This window comes from Daphnia magna, linkage group LG4, assembly GCF_020631705.1.
Source record: "Daphnia magna isolate NIES linkage group LG4, ASM2063170v1.1, whole genome shotgun sequence".
NCBI lineage: Eukaryota > Metazoa > Arthropoda > Branchiopoda > Diplostraca > Daphniidae > Daphnia > Daphnia magna.
This window is the reverse complement of record NC_059185.1, coordinates 8,418,297-8,430,989: the sequence shown is the minus strand read 5'-3', so window position 1 is coordinate 8,430,989 and position 12,693 is coordinate 8,418,297. Positions and strand designations below refer to the sequence as shown.

Below are 12,693 nucleotides of genomic sequence, written 5' to 3'. Positions count from 1 at the left end.
CCCGTAGTAAACTCCGTAGTCTTCGGTCTTAAATCAAGGAAAGCTCATTCAAATCGTTAATGATAGGAAATGAGACTGAGGAAACCCATGTATTCGATAACCGGCTGTCTGTTGCTATAACCGAGGCAAAGCTAACGATTAGTTCTATTTTCCAAAGGGTAATGTAATGTAACATAAAAGAAAATGGATTAACTGCTGCGTATTTTTGTTTTCAAGTTTCCTCAGGAAGACATCAAAATTTCACGAGAAGTTTACCGTCGGCTGCTCACTTTAGTAAATCCGTCGGCATCAATTTCTTTTCGTTCAACTGCCGCCGCCGCAAAAAAAAATTAATAATAATAATTAATTGCAAAAACTATCAGCTAAATAATCATTTATAAAATACTTACTCTTGGGTTTTTCCCGTTCCCGATCGCCAAAACGAAAGTCGGGTCGCTCGCGCTCTTCGCGATCAGCACCTGAACGAGCAGGACGCACTCCGACGTCCTCACGTTCGGATCGCGGTTGACGATACATTTGCTCCCTATCTCCACCTCGCTCCGCAGGACGTTCTACAGGGCCACGTGCAGATCGCCAGTTCGATTCACCATCCCGTGAGGCAGACGGTGGAGCTGCACGACGTATCTCCCGATCGTCACGACGAATCTCTCGATCATCACGACGGATTTCACGATCATCACGACGAAACTCACGATCATCGCGACGTATGTCTCGATCGTCACGGCGAATCTCTCGATCATCACGGCGGAATTTTTCGTCATCGCGGAATTGAGATGGACGATCCAATTCGATATTCTTTCTTGTAGGATCCCTGAGAGCAGCAAAATCCCGACCACCCCGTTCAGGTCGTTGTTCACGAGGACGTTCCACGTCTTTAGCAGTCCTCCAGCTTGATGGCTCGGGTTCACGACGATCATCGCGTTCACGGCGAGGCTCTGGTTCACGGCGAGGCTCTGGTTCACGACGATCATCCACTTCACGACGATCTCTGTCATCACGACGTTCAATGTCGTCAGCTTCCGGACGGGAAGAATATTTCTCACTTCGATTGTTGCGCCATTTAGTTTCTTTAGGTGGTCTGTATGGCTCCGCCTGTCGGCTTTCGACGTTTTCGGGAGGACCTCTTCGCCAACTAGATTCGGCGGGACGCTCTTTCATGGAAGGATTCACGTTCTATTAAGAAAAATAAAATAAAAATAAATGACAATAATAAGATTACACGAATATTACAAAAATGAGTATGTTTTGGATTGAACATTATATGCCGAGTTTCACTGGCATAGTAATAACTAATATATCATGAAAACTCTCAGTTCATTCATTACGCGTTGAACGAAAGGAACATCTAGGCATCATGAATTTGGTTTTCTCTATTTTTGTCTAAGACTAAGAGTCATAAGGTTACCCCAAGTTGTTGAAGCTGACTAGATTCCCGTAAAAACCACGAGCATGTGTGTTCAACTATAGCAGACCATTAAATTAGAATATTTAACCAGGATTGGTTAATCCTTCAACTATTGATTGTTCTCCGTACACGAACAACGAAATTATCAGTTATTAGTGAGTAGAAAATATTACCTCTCTCTCTTTTTCACGGGCTTCGCGGTCTCGTTCCCGTTCCTCCTCTTCTCGTCGCTTTTGCTTCTCCTCGATTTCTCTTTCGCGTTCTCTTTGCTTCAGTAAAACTTGGTCAGCAGCTTCACGCCGTTTACGGAGTTCATCAAGTTCTGCTTGACGACGTTCTTGCTCAATGCGTTCTGCTTCTTCTCTCTGCCTCTTCAATTCTTCGTCGCGTTTCCTTTGTTCCGCTTCTTCCCTCTCTATAAGAATCCTGTCATTATTTCGCGCCCTTGCTACGACTATGTTATAGTCATAATACGTACCTTTAACCCACTGTATACGACGTTGCTCTCTTCGCTGTTCTTTGCGTTGTTTGAGACGTTCGGTTCTCACAGCGTCATACATGGATTCGAATTCGGTTAACTTTTCTTTAAATATATTCTTTCGTGCTGATTTCAGGTTGTCAATGAACTTTTCTTTGTCGTTTCGCATCCGCATCAGACGATCGCGGTGAAGCATTGCTACTTTGCGTTCTTCTTGAAGTTGGGCAATTCGCTCTTCTTCTTGCTGTTTCCATGCTAATTTATCTTGAACCTTGCGTTCAGCCAGGTATTTTTCCAGAAGAGGAATTTCTTCAATCCGTTTAGCACGTTCCAAGAAGTCAACTTTTTTTTCCTGACTCCTCAACTTGGTCTGTAAATAAGAACATAAATCAATAAACATTCGCTATCATGTGCATAACTGTAAGACCTGTAACTCCTTCCTCTCTTTTTCTAATTCTTCCAGCTGGCGTGCCATTATCACGTCTGGGTCTAATTTTGATATATCTTCATCTTCCATCTTTTTAATAACCTAGATAAAACCATGAAATGTTCAATGACACAAATGACTAACAAAATATTTCATTACTTTTTGGCCAATAGCGGTCTGGCTAAATTGGGCAACTTTCTCCTTAAGGTGCCTTGCTTGAACTTGACGGAGTTCTGCTTCTTGACGAAGCCTCTCTCGTTCTTGGCGCTCAGCATCAAGTCGGCGTTGTTCTGCCAACAGCTGTTGCCTAATCAGTTCCTCTTGACGACGGCCTTCTTCTTCTTCACGTTCCGTGTTCAGTTTCTCAAGGTATTCTTTACGATCTTCAATAATTTTTTGACGACTAAGAAGTTGGTGATGATCTCTCACCTAGTAAATGTAAAATTAGGAAGCTACTTATGAATAAGAGAAGTAAGATTTAATACTTTATTTTGGTGATAAAGAGCAGCAATCTGGGCCTTCATCTGCCTCTCTTCCTTGGTAGGAGCATTTCCAACTACAGCGATTGTCGCTTTGTTAAGCACGCAGTACATTGAAATAAGGTGAGTTCGGATCTGTTCGGATGGCATCGCCTGGAATAGTAAAAAAAAATGTTTTAAAAATAATTTGCATGTTAGTGGTAAAGGCGACTAATAAACAATAAAGAACAATATATTCTTAAGCTATATTTTGCGTTACCTGTAGAGTTGGTCCTTCTGGCAAATCTTCTCTTTGGGCTTCAAATAGTTCCGTGCCGAAATGGAGGCAATTGTTGCGATGATCGATTCTTATTTGCATATCAGTATGACGGACTGCATTCACGACAATGCGTTCCAAGTCAAACGGGGATGCGAAAGGAGCTAACTGCACCAAACGTTCGAAACGAATAGAAGAATAGAGCTGAGCTATTTGTTTGACCAATCTCGTGAGTGTTATTTCTTCCAAGGCGTGAATGTATTGGCTCAAATAAGACGTTTCTTCAACATCGGCCATAAACGTCAAGATAGTTTTAACCTTGTTACACAAATGTAACGGGTCGAATTCCACTTCCAAATAATTGTACAATTGCTGCAACTGAGGCATCGCTGTTGCCACCACACCAAGTCTGACCAAATCTTTAATTAATCCATTTCGGGTAGGAGGCTGATTCAAATGAAGAAGAGTAGCAAGTTTTTGAGTCTTTTCCAATGAGCTTTTTTCCGTTTCAATGAAACGATCGAACTCGGGATGAGCAGATGGTAGTGGTACTGCTAGGGTGGCAACAAGAACGCGGGATCCTAGTTTCTGAAGCTCCTCAGTCGTAATGTTTTTTTTCAAGTCGCGTGACAGTTGGAAAAGACGAAACAGAGCTGCAGCATGAAATAGGTGATTTCCTGACTTCCCGAAAACAAGAGCAATCTTTTGGTAATATTGGGCCATTTGTTGCGGGCGCGGCATCTTCTTGGCCAAAATCATCAATCCATGAATGTCTTCAATGGCTTTGTATGCTTCTTGCCACAGTTCCATTTGGATTGCAAAATCAAGCTGTAAAAGCCTAGTTTCCAAATTCATTTGCTGAGTTTCAGGATTGCTCAAATTAACAGCAGTTACAGATGGGGTTCCTTTAACCTACAAAAAGATGCTCATGATATAAAAAATAACAAAATCCTGTTATCAACCTACCATTAGGGCAAGATGTGATCTTAAATTCTCACAAAGCTTGCGAAACTCAGTTTTTCTAGCATACTTCAAGCAGAACTTGAATGCATGCTGAGCAGTGTCATGATACAACTTTTCAACTCTTGAATTGGTTCGAAGTAACTCCAAACACTGCCTGTAAGATTCCCAAAGAAATTTGACCCATGGTGTCAAAATCACACGATCAGACCTGTCTTGAGCATCTTCCCCACTGACAGCACTAGAGGGGGGAAATGAGGATTACTGAATTAACATTATCTTTGCATTACACTGTATTGTTATAATTACCTTAGTAAAATACTTTCAGGAGTTGCAACATTGTCTAAATCATCAATATCCACAACAGCTTGATGGGATTCTTGACGAGCAGCTTCTGTTTTTTCTTCTGCCAGATTAAGATAGAATCGCACTACATTTTCTAGAGAAGCAACATTCACCTAAAAATTCCAGTGTAATATAATGACAGCCATTTTTTGTATAAGCCTTGTTTTGAGTTGTACTTACTGATTGACACATATTACGATATTGGAATAAGCCTTCTTTAGCCATGTATGCTTTCTTCAGATCAACGCAAAGCTCCAAGTACTTGATCATGATGGGTTCCAATATCTTTTCGGAATATGTTGTTGATCGATATTTCTTGCTCTTGATAACTTCAGCCAGGGCATCCAAGGCCCGGATAGGCTTCCCCACTTCAATAAATTCTGTAAACGGGAAAGTGAAGGCATTGGCAAACACCGGTTAACAAGATGGTTTATCCAACTTCTACAAACAAAAACATTAAATATCGGCAAAAAGAAAAATGCATACCATTTGCTCGCTTAAGAGCATTTTCAGGTCTTTGATAGAAACGAGACATCTTTAAATTCGCATAACACGTCGAACGCTATTAGAACGCTTTCCTTTTACACGGAGTGCTCAAGCAACGTGGCTGACACAGCAAAATGGCCGTCAAATTTTTCACCGAGTGTAGTTTCCGTAAGAACCGGAGAACTAATACGTTCGGAACCAGAGTTTCCCAGATCTCACGATAGAAGGCAAAAATCGCCATAGGCTGCGATAGATGGCGAAAAGGTTCCCTCCATTTTTAGCTTTTGGAATTTATAAACACTGGGTTATAAAAAAGCAATATGCAATTGATAATCCTGTTTGATTTTTCCCTTGATATTTCAATAAAGCAAAGGTTGTTTAGAATGTGTTGACATGATTAAAACAGTGGGTTTTTAAATAGTTATATAAAGAATACGTCATAAAACACTGAGACGAATCACGAATGTAGATGCCATAAAAAAAACTTAAGCCCATTTCCGAGGACATGGTTTTAATTAATTTTTTTTTAATGTTGCTCCTATAACAAACAAAAAACAACAAAACCATTGAATAATGCGATTAATTTATAAAATTCCAAATCAATGTTTTTTTTCTCTCTCTAATTATGTCCAGAAATGATTTCGAAGGATTTCTTTGAAGAATCAAAACCTTCGTAAACTTTTCCAAGAATTCTCCATTCATCGTTTCGCATTCATCGGCATTCATTCAGTCATCGATGTAGTGGCCTCTGGAGCGGGACCTGTTGCTGTGGGATGGCTAGGATGGAAAGGTTACGGGAAAAACTGTACGTCCATTGTGCAAGTTAACGTATCCGAAAGACGGCAGGCCAAAATCGTTTCAATTGACGCCGAATATTTGGAAGATTGTGCAGCTGTGGATGAGGTAAAGAACGTTGATCCGAAAGGTGATGAGAAAGTGGCTGCAATCGCGAAGAAGTATCCGACGACGTGGATTAAATTAAGGTGTGTGAAACAGCGGATAGCTATTTGGATCATGAGCCAGTCTGCGCACCACCATTGTTCGCTGTGTGCACAGGTGCGCAGTCCGTTGATTCAGCCACTATGTTCCTCGAGGATATAGCTACTATTTCATACGAGGATACTTCTTATTGCACGAACAAGACACATTGGAACGTCAGCTTTCAGAGACAACATCTCATGCAAATAAGACACAGCCTAGAACAGCAGGCTATTGGAGAAAAACCGGCTCGTTGAGCCTTTTTTTTAAATATTTTTCTGGCCCAGATTTGAAATGTAATAGAGTCGTAGTCATAAGGTGATCGTAGTAGATAGATGACTCATTATCTTCCTTTTAACCAAAGTGAGATCGAGGTCGACAGTGGATTAGGTCCTGTCCAGATCTATTCCGTGGAAGACCTTGACTTTTACCCAGAACCTTTAGTTTTCGAGAAAGCTCTTTCTCTATCTTTTTGACCAACGTAGATGAAACCTGAGAAAAGAACTAGTCAGAGTTTAGTTCTAACGTATGAGTGTGCTTCCCGAGTTCTTTCTTTTGTTTGGTGTATATTAACCCCGATCTACTAGTCGTGGTTTGCCAGAAGTGGCAGAACAGTGGATTGGCTGCTTCATCCCGAACAGAAACTGACAGTATCACTGTTATCAGTGATCGTTCATCGGCGTATCTTTTCCTGTGTAATAAATTGTCCGTGACAGTAGTTTCCCGACCCGCTTTAGAAACACTGGCCTGCTATTACAACCAAGTTCCAAGTAGTGAAACCCACCTCGCTCCACCACCGTCAAGGCTTATAATCGGAGGTGAAAAAGGCACTACATGCTTGCATGTCGTGTACTCGCGCTCAAAAAGAAAGAAAGAAAAAAAAAAGCTGCAGATTTCTTCTTTCGCTGCGATACTGTGCCTTTTCTTCTGTTGTTGTCTAGGTAGCCAGATCAATCAGCAAGAAATAGAAATCGGTGCAAGGGTGAGAATCTGTCTTAGCTTTATTATCTAATAATGCGCCAAGATCCAATTTAGAAGTGGACAGCTTTTTTTTTTTTGCATGGCCTCGTGGCTTGCGTGAAAAGAGACAGCAAAGCAAACAAACAAATAAAAAAATTATTAATTAATTTTAATTACAAAATAGAATCTCAGAAAAAGTGTGCTGGTAGAAGGCCAATACCATCGTTGACTACAGTCTTCAGCGTTGCGTCAGAGTCGCTTGCAAAGTCGAGGTGTCACCGCATCAGGTTATAATAGCCGAACATTACCATATCAAATAAATCAACTATATACAGCTAGTCGCACCGAAAGCGCTTCCCAACATCAAGTTCATGTCTTTATGTATAGCGGCGCTGACGTCCATCTCAGGGCAGAGACCCCGCCTGTTGCCAAAGGGGATCTTTACTTTTGAACTTCCATGCTCCAGAGTCCAGACTTTAGCGCTTTAGCTATCGAGTAATAAGCTTTTGTTATCCTGTTTTGTCTTTCTCATAAAAAAACTTTTACATTTGGCCACTAGATGGCTTCATGGTAGAGTCGGTCATTTTCGTAGTGTGGGGTGGCCTTTGCATGGATATTCGGGGCATCCTAACCGTGTGTGAAGTGTCAAGTGAGGTAGTCCAAACTGGGACTGGTTTTATGTAGTCGTGGTAAAGGATTTTTCACAGCATCATTCAAGATGGCAGATTCGAAGCTGGAATCCGTAACTATTGTGTCGTCTTCATATCAGCCAAAAGCAAGAGAGAATGCTGCAATTCAAACTTCATCTTCAATCGAGGTTTCCGTTTGTGGGAGCTCGCATCTATCGTCAAGCAGTCGAATAACGGATGGTGTGGCAACGGGTAACGTGCCGTTGTCAGCCAACCAAGCGGACATTACAACAAAGAAAACAGCAGATTCTGACAATAGGAAAAAGAGTAAGATGGCCGAAGATGCTAGAAGCAATCCAGGGTCGTGTGAAGCTATCGTTTCGACGAACGGCTATGAAACAAAAGAAGTGTCTATCAAAGAACATTTTGATGATCAACGCCATTCTCTCAAAACAGCAACAGCACTGGTCAGTGACGAAAAGAAACGCAGGCGATCGGACAGATATGACAGTTCCGAAAGTTCAGACAGGTCAGTAACAAATAACTCATTTGTAAATTGAAGGTTAAGTGTGCCCAAGTTATTCTGTATTGGTAAGTTGCAGTTCATGGTTTCATTGAGGTGATAAAAGTCTCGAACTACCATTATTCCAAACACATGAATCACCTTCAAATAGAAATGTTATACGACTTCCAAAGATAAGCCCACTGTTTTGGAGCTTTATTTGTCAATCATAACAAACTAGATAACATTTCTAGCCTTGGCCGCCAATGTGCCATGTCTCTAATATACGCCAGCAAATTTAGCTTGGCGTCTTTTTGTTCTCGGCGTCCACCATTTCCTGGTTCTTCTTTCTTTCTCTGTCGTTTTTCTTTTCTTGTTTGTACTCATCATATCGCCTTTGGGTTAACCGTAGTCGTGGCCAATGATTTTGTATCACGTGCAATAGGTCGGCTATAGGGGAATTTTCTGAACATCTTGCAAACAAGATGAATTTCAAAATATTTCTGTTTACTTTAAAGTTGTCGATACTGGATCTGAACGTCGTTTGCAACATTTTAAATCTCAACTAATCCAATTTGTTTTAGTTATACCAGTAATTTTTTTAATTTAAATCCTTTTCAAAAGTTAATAATTTCATGAGAATTTCAATGCTCTACGAAGATCAGCCAAATATTGAGCGAAATGGAAATGTTTGATATGGTGACTTTGACATAGGTTCGATCCACCATACTATAGAGATACCAGAAAATTCGTGAGAATGATCCTGTTCTAAATTCATGATAGGTTCTGCCTGTACCCTTGCTGCACTGACGAAAGATCGTTTAGTTAAATCTTTTGTAATAATTTTCAATATCCATATACATATGTGATTTTTTAAAATAATATAGTGGAGTGGCGTCTCTCATTTGCTCCGACGCCTCGTCTTGGAGTAGCAGCAGCGACATCACAGAACCAGTTTCTCCCGCCTCACCAGCTTCCTCACAGCCAAGCCCAATGGGCCAACCAGTGCTGGACAACATTAATAGCAGCCATCATTTCGTTACAATAAATTCTGCAAGAATAAAAGAGCGAAAAAGCTGCCCGAACCAGAAATGCCTCATCAGTGGTGTCCAGCAAAAGCAATTACTTGCAGGGAGCACCTCTCTTTCCACGTTGTCGCCGTCATTTCCTTGTAATACCAGCCTGATGCGGCGTCGCAGATATAGTGATTCCGCGTCACCAGAAATCTTCCACCATCCTAATTTAGATGGCTTTTGTGCACGAGGTCGTGGGAAGCGCATCCGTCGCCTATCCGGAGAACCAATTTCAAATCACAACAATGATTCCTTTCAAAATTACTGGGGCCCATCAGAGAATCATCAATGGAACGGTGCACGGCGTAGCGTCTAATCTGGAGTGGCTTGCTTTAATTTGGAAGAATAATGGATGCAATGTTGTTTGTCCAGATACCAAACAAACTCGTAAGCAACCACTTTCATCAAACCAACGTCAATCGTGGCCACTAGCTAAACATCTTCACCAAAAGAGTGGTCAGCTGAAAATAACGGAATTCTTCTCAACTCAAGTGAAACAACATTGGAATTATTCCAGATTTTCAAGTGTAGATAACAAGGGTGTCAAACTTCCGGTTGGTCTATGCAATTCCAATTGGCGTTTATCAGGATCTCGTGTCGCCATCGTCTCTGTTGCTCAGGTCAACCGTCATAGCGACGAAGGTTCTTTTAATCCACATACCCCTAACGATAGTGTAGGTTTTGAAAAGCCTATGCCTGCCAGCCGGCCACTGGATTTTGGTTTCCCAGCCAAGACGTCTGGTCCTGCTCCGATCCGCTTCCCCATTCATCAGGTCCCCTCGTGCCATAAAAGTGATGCCTCTTTGCCTATTGGTGTTGGCGTGGTGCAGTGTCAGTGGCAGCACTGCAAATTCAGATTGACGCCAGGACAATCACTTCTAGAGCATATTCAAAATATACACGTAGTTTCTCATGCCTCAAGACCAGTTTCTCTATCCAAATGGGGTGACTCCGATGCAGCTGCGGAAACGACTGCTGGTGCAACATCTTGCGACGAACTGTATTCTTGTCAATGGGAAGGCTGCAAAGTTCAGGGAAGACCTTCTTCTTCGAGAGCCTGGTTGGAAAGACATGTCTTGTTGCATGGTGGCCATAAGCCATTTCGCTGTATCGTTGATTTGTGTGAACAACGGTTTAATTCACAGGTAAATCAATTACTTCTGATTTTATGTTGAATCCAATCGATTAAAGTTTTTTTTGGTTTTTGTTTTTGTTTTTTTAATCGTATATAGGCTGCTCTTCAACGTCACGTCAATGCACATTTCAACCAGGAACCTGGCCAGACTGGTAATGGCAATGGTATCAAACGTGACAATGCACCGGCTAAAGTTATCCGCCGAAATTCGAAGAAGCTCAAGCACCGTCGTAGCAAAGTCGCGCCAGGTATCTACCCAAATAACATTGTTACATGGTGAAACAGTTTTGAATAATCACAAGTGATGGTAGTCCAGTCGTCAACTTGGCCTTGGAGTCAACAATCATGAACCAGGCCATAATGATTTGGAATTCAAATGTATCATTTTATAATTTCTTTAGCTCGGCTGTTTGATTTTTTCGATTCGGGAGTTATGGAACGCTTACGTCATCAACTAATAAATTCACGGACGACCCACAATCAAATTGGTGTTTCCTGTGTAACCAATGATCTCACGGTTCACAGCCAGGTGAGACTGTTGTTGCCATATGTAGGCTATTTTCCGTTCTGCTCCTAACTTCCATTTTGTCTTGGGGTATAGGTAATTGCGAGGCGTTTGGATGCAAATGGAAAATCAAGAGTTCTTTTACGGTGGACGCCGCAAGACGTGTAAGTTTTCCTCTTGGCTACGTATTATTTGTCTTGCACAAGGGAGTATATCTGTACACACCAATCATTTTGTTGTTGTTGTTGTTATAATTTTGCAGGCTGCCTGATCAATGGGTATTGGAAGAAGAAGTGGTAACGCAGAAGAATGTCTCAATGGGCAACCTTAGCGCTGCTGTCCAAATTAAATTGCATAACTTGTTGGTTCGACCTCCCGCGGGAAAGGCAGCTGCCAAACAGCGTCGCAAGCGATAGCCTGTTATTTCATGTCAACTCGAGCGCTGTTGTCTGTAATATGAATCTATTTCTCTTTGGGGTTCGTGTTTCAAGCTTGATGGTAAATAATCGTGTGTTTGACTGGCGTAACTACCAACGTCTGCTGCCGTTGACGTGTTGTGAGAGAAAGAGTGGGAAAAAAGTCGGTAATATTGTAAAGATGTATTGAGCTAACATCGTCGTACTTGCAGGACACGTTCGATCAGCTAGGCAGCTTTCATGTGCCGTAGATTGTTATTTTTCAGACACTTTTTCGTCTCGACAATGCAACAACGGAGAACAGGGTTAAATCACCCCAGCCTTTCCATCTTCCATTATTATTTCGTTTTTATCATGGAATCAAACTTTCACCGACATTTTTTTTTTTGAATTTTTTATTGGTAAACAGTTACGGATTTGTTTCTTTTGACACCCAAGTTCCAATGTTATACACCCTCAAATGACTCAGTTTAAAACAGAATGTAGGCTTTAAAAGGAGAAGCAGGAAAATGTGCGACTGTTCGTGTATTTGTCTGCGTGCGTGTCCTCGTTCCTGTTTGCCCGCTTCGACTTTCAAACGGCAAACATTCCTAGTGTTTGCGAATCACCTTTTCTCCCTCCCCTTTTCTATACTTTCCTTTTACCTAAGACCTAGTCAACGCAATCTTAAATAACTTAGCCGCGTTAGTACGTATATGAAGTCTGTAGCACACGAAAAATTACCCATGAAATTTACTCGGCGTAGTAATATTTTGACTCTCGGGATTGTGTTCATCTGTTAGTCTTTTATGAAAGAAGACTTACGCTGTGTTTCGTAATTATTATTATTTTTTTTTTCTTTTTGCACTGCCAATTCTCGCGTTTATTTCAGGACAATTGCGTTCGTACTTGCGATTCCGAAAAGGAAATCTGAGTTTGAAAATGGTAATTGATACGTTTCAATAGCGGTTTCGGCGCTATGTTATGTAAATTGGTGCGTGCTTGCACATTTTAATTTGGGAATGACATCGTTGCGAGTTGCCATCGCATTTTTTCCTTGGCGCATACCTCGTATAAGTTTGCTCACCTTTTGTCAAATAATATTAACTATGGCAAAACAGTAACGGATGAAACGTCGTGGCTGACATAGACCACATTCATCTAAAAATGGTGCTCGAGCAATGACTTGAGATCTTTCATACGTTGTTTCAATGAATTGTAATGTGATCTCAAAAGTTCGCCATTTTCTGTACTTATTCATGAAGTTCAAGACGATTGCCTTGTAATCGTTTCGTTTGCCTTCGTATTGTCAAATGTCATTTTTTTTTTCCTCTTTTCTTTGTGGGAAACGTTGTTTTACGAGTATCAAACGATTTTCGGTAGGAATCAGAAATAATTGTGATGCTCTCTTGAGGTTTCCCGTATTATTTCTTTTGGTTTGACGAGTAAAATAGACTACCTCATTTCAGCACTGCCAACTGTGTAATTTTGCCACGTCCTACGTATTACTCATTTTATTGCAAGTAAGGAAATAAAATCAAAGACTTAGTTACATTTCGTCTCAGTTTCTCCTTTTTTTTAGTTACAGATGTCGTAGAATCACTAAGGCCTGCTATGATCATATTTTCATTAGGCCTCTTCGTGAAGCTCCGATTGTTTGGGGGTTTGTAGCGGTACATG

The 12,693-nt window shown here is 41.2% G+C and overlaps 2 protein-coding genes across 2 annotated transcripts; one reads left to right on the top strand and one right to left on the bottom strand.

The window, feature by feature from the left end:
- Positions 1-75: 75 nt before the first annotated feature.
- LOC116925039 (eukaryotic translation initiation factor 3 subunit A) lies at positions 76-5,023 on the bottom strand. Its single transcript, XM_032931662.2, has 12 exons — positions 4,837-5,023; positions 4,531-4,730; positions 4,315-4,463; positions 4,012-4,246; positions 3,049-3,957; positions 2,796-2,942; positions 2,470-2,739; positions 2,311-2,412; positions 1,884-2,253; positions 1,579-1,820; positions 390-1,173; positions 76-307 (listed from the first exon to the last, which is right to left on the bottom strand). Exons 1-12 carry the CDS (start codon positions 4,883-4,885, stop codon positions 252-254), a joined length of 3,513 nt encoding a protein of 1,170 aa, XP_032787553.1. The 5' UTR covers positions 4,886-5,023; the 3' UTR covers positions 76-251.
- Positions 5,024-9,002: 3,979 nt separating this feature from the next.
- LOC116925044 lies at positions 9,003-12,567 on the top strand. Its single transcript, XM_032931664.2, has 5 exons — positions 9,003-10,123; positions 10,211-10,361; positions 10,515-10,642; positions 10,715-10,782; positions 10,881-12,567. Exons 1-5 carry the CDS (start codon positions 9,152-9,154, stop codon positions 11,032-11,034), a joined length of 1,473 nt encoding a protein of 490 aa, XP_032787555.2. The 5' UTR covers positions 9,003-9,151; the 3' UTR covers positions 11,035-12,567.
- The last annotated feature ends 126 nt before the right edge of the window (positions 12,568-12,693 follow it).

Coding starts and splice junctions, on each gene's coding strand:
- LOC116925039 (XM_032931662.2), bottom strand. CDS start 4,885: ATGTCTCGTTTCTATCAAAGACCTGAAAATGCTCTTAAGCGAGCAAAT. Junction 2,740..2,795: donor CTCTTTATCACCAAAATAAA/GTATTAAATCTT, acceptor TACATTTACTAG/GTGAGAGATCATCACCAACT. Junction 308..389: donor GGAACGGGAAAAACCCAAGA/GTAAGTATTTTA, acceptor CGGCGGCGGCAG/TTGAACGAAAAGAAATTGAT.
- LOC116925044 (XM_032931664.2), top strand. CDS start 9,152: ATGGCTTTTGTGCACGAGGTCGTGGGAAGCGCATCCGTCGCCTATCCG. Junction 10,124..10,210: donor AACAACGGTTTAATTCACAG/GTAAATCAATTA, acceptor AATCGTATATAG/GCTGCTCTTCAACGTCACGT. Junction 10,362..10,514: donor TCGTAGCAAAGTCGCGCCAG/GTATCTACCCAA, acceptor TAATTTCTTTAG/CTCGGCTGTTTGATTTTTTC.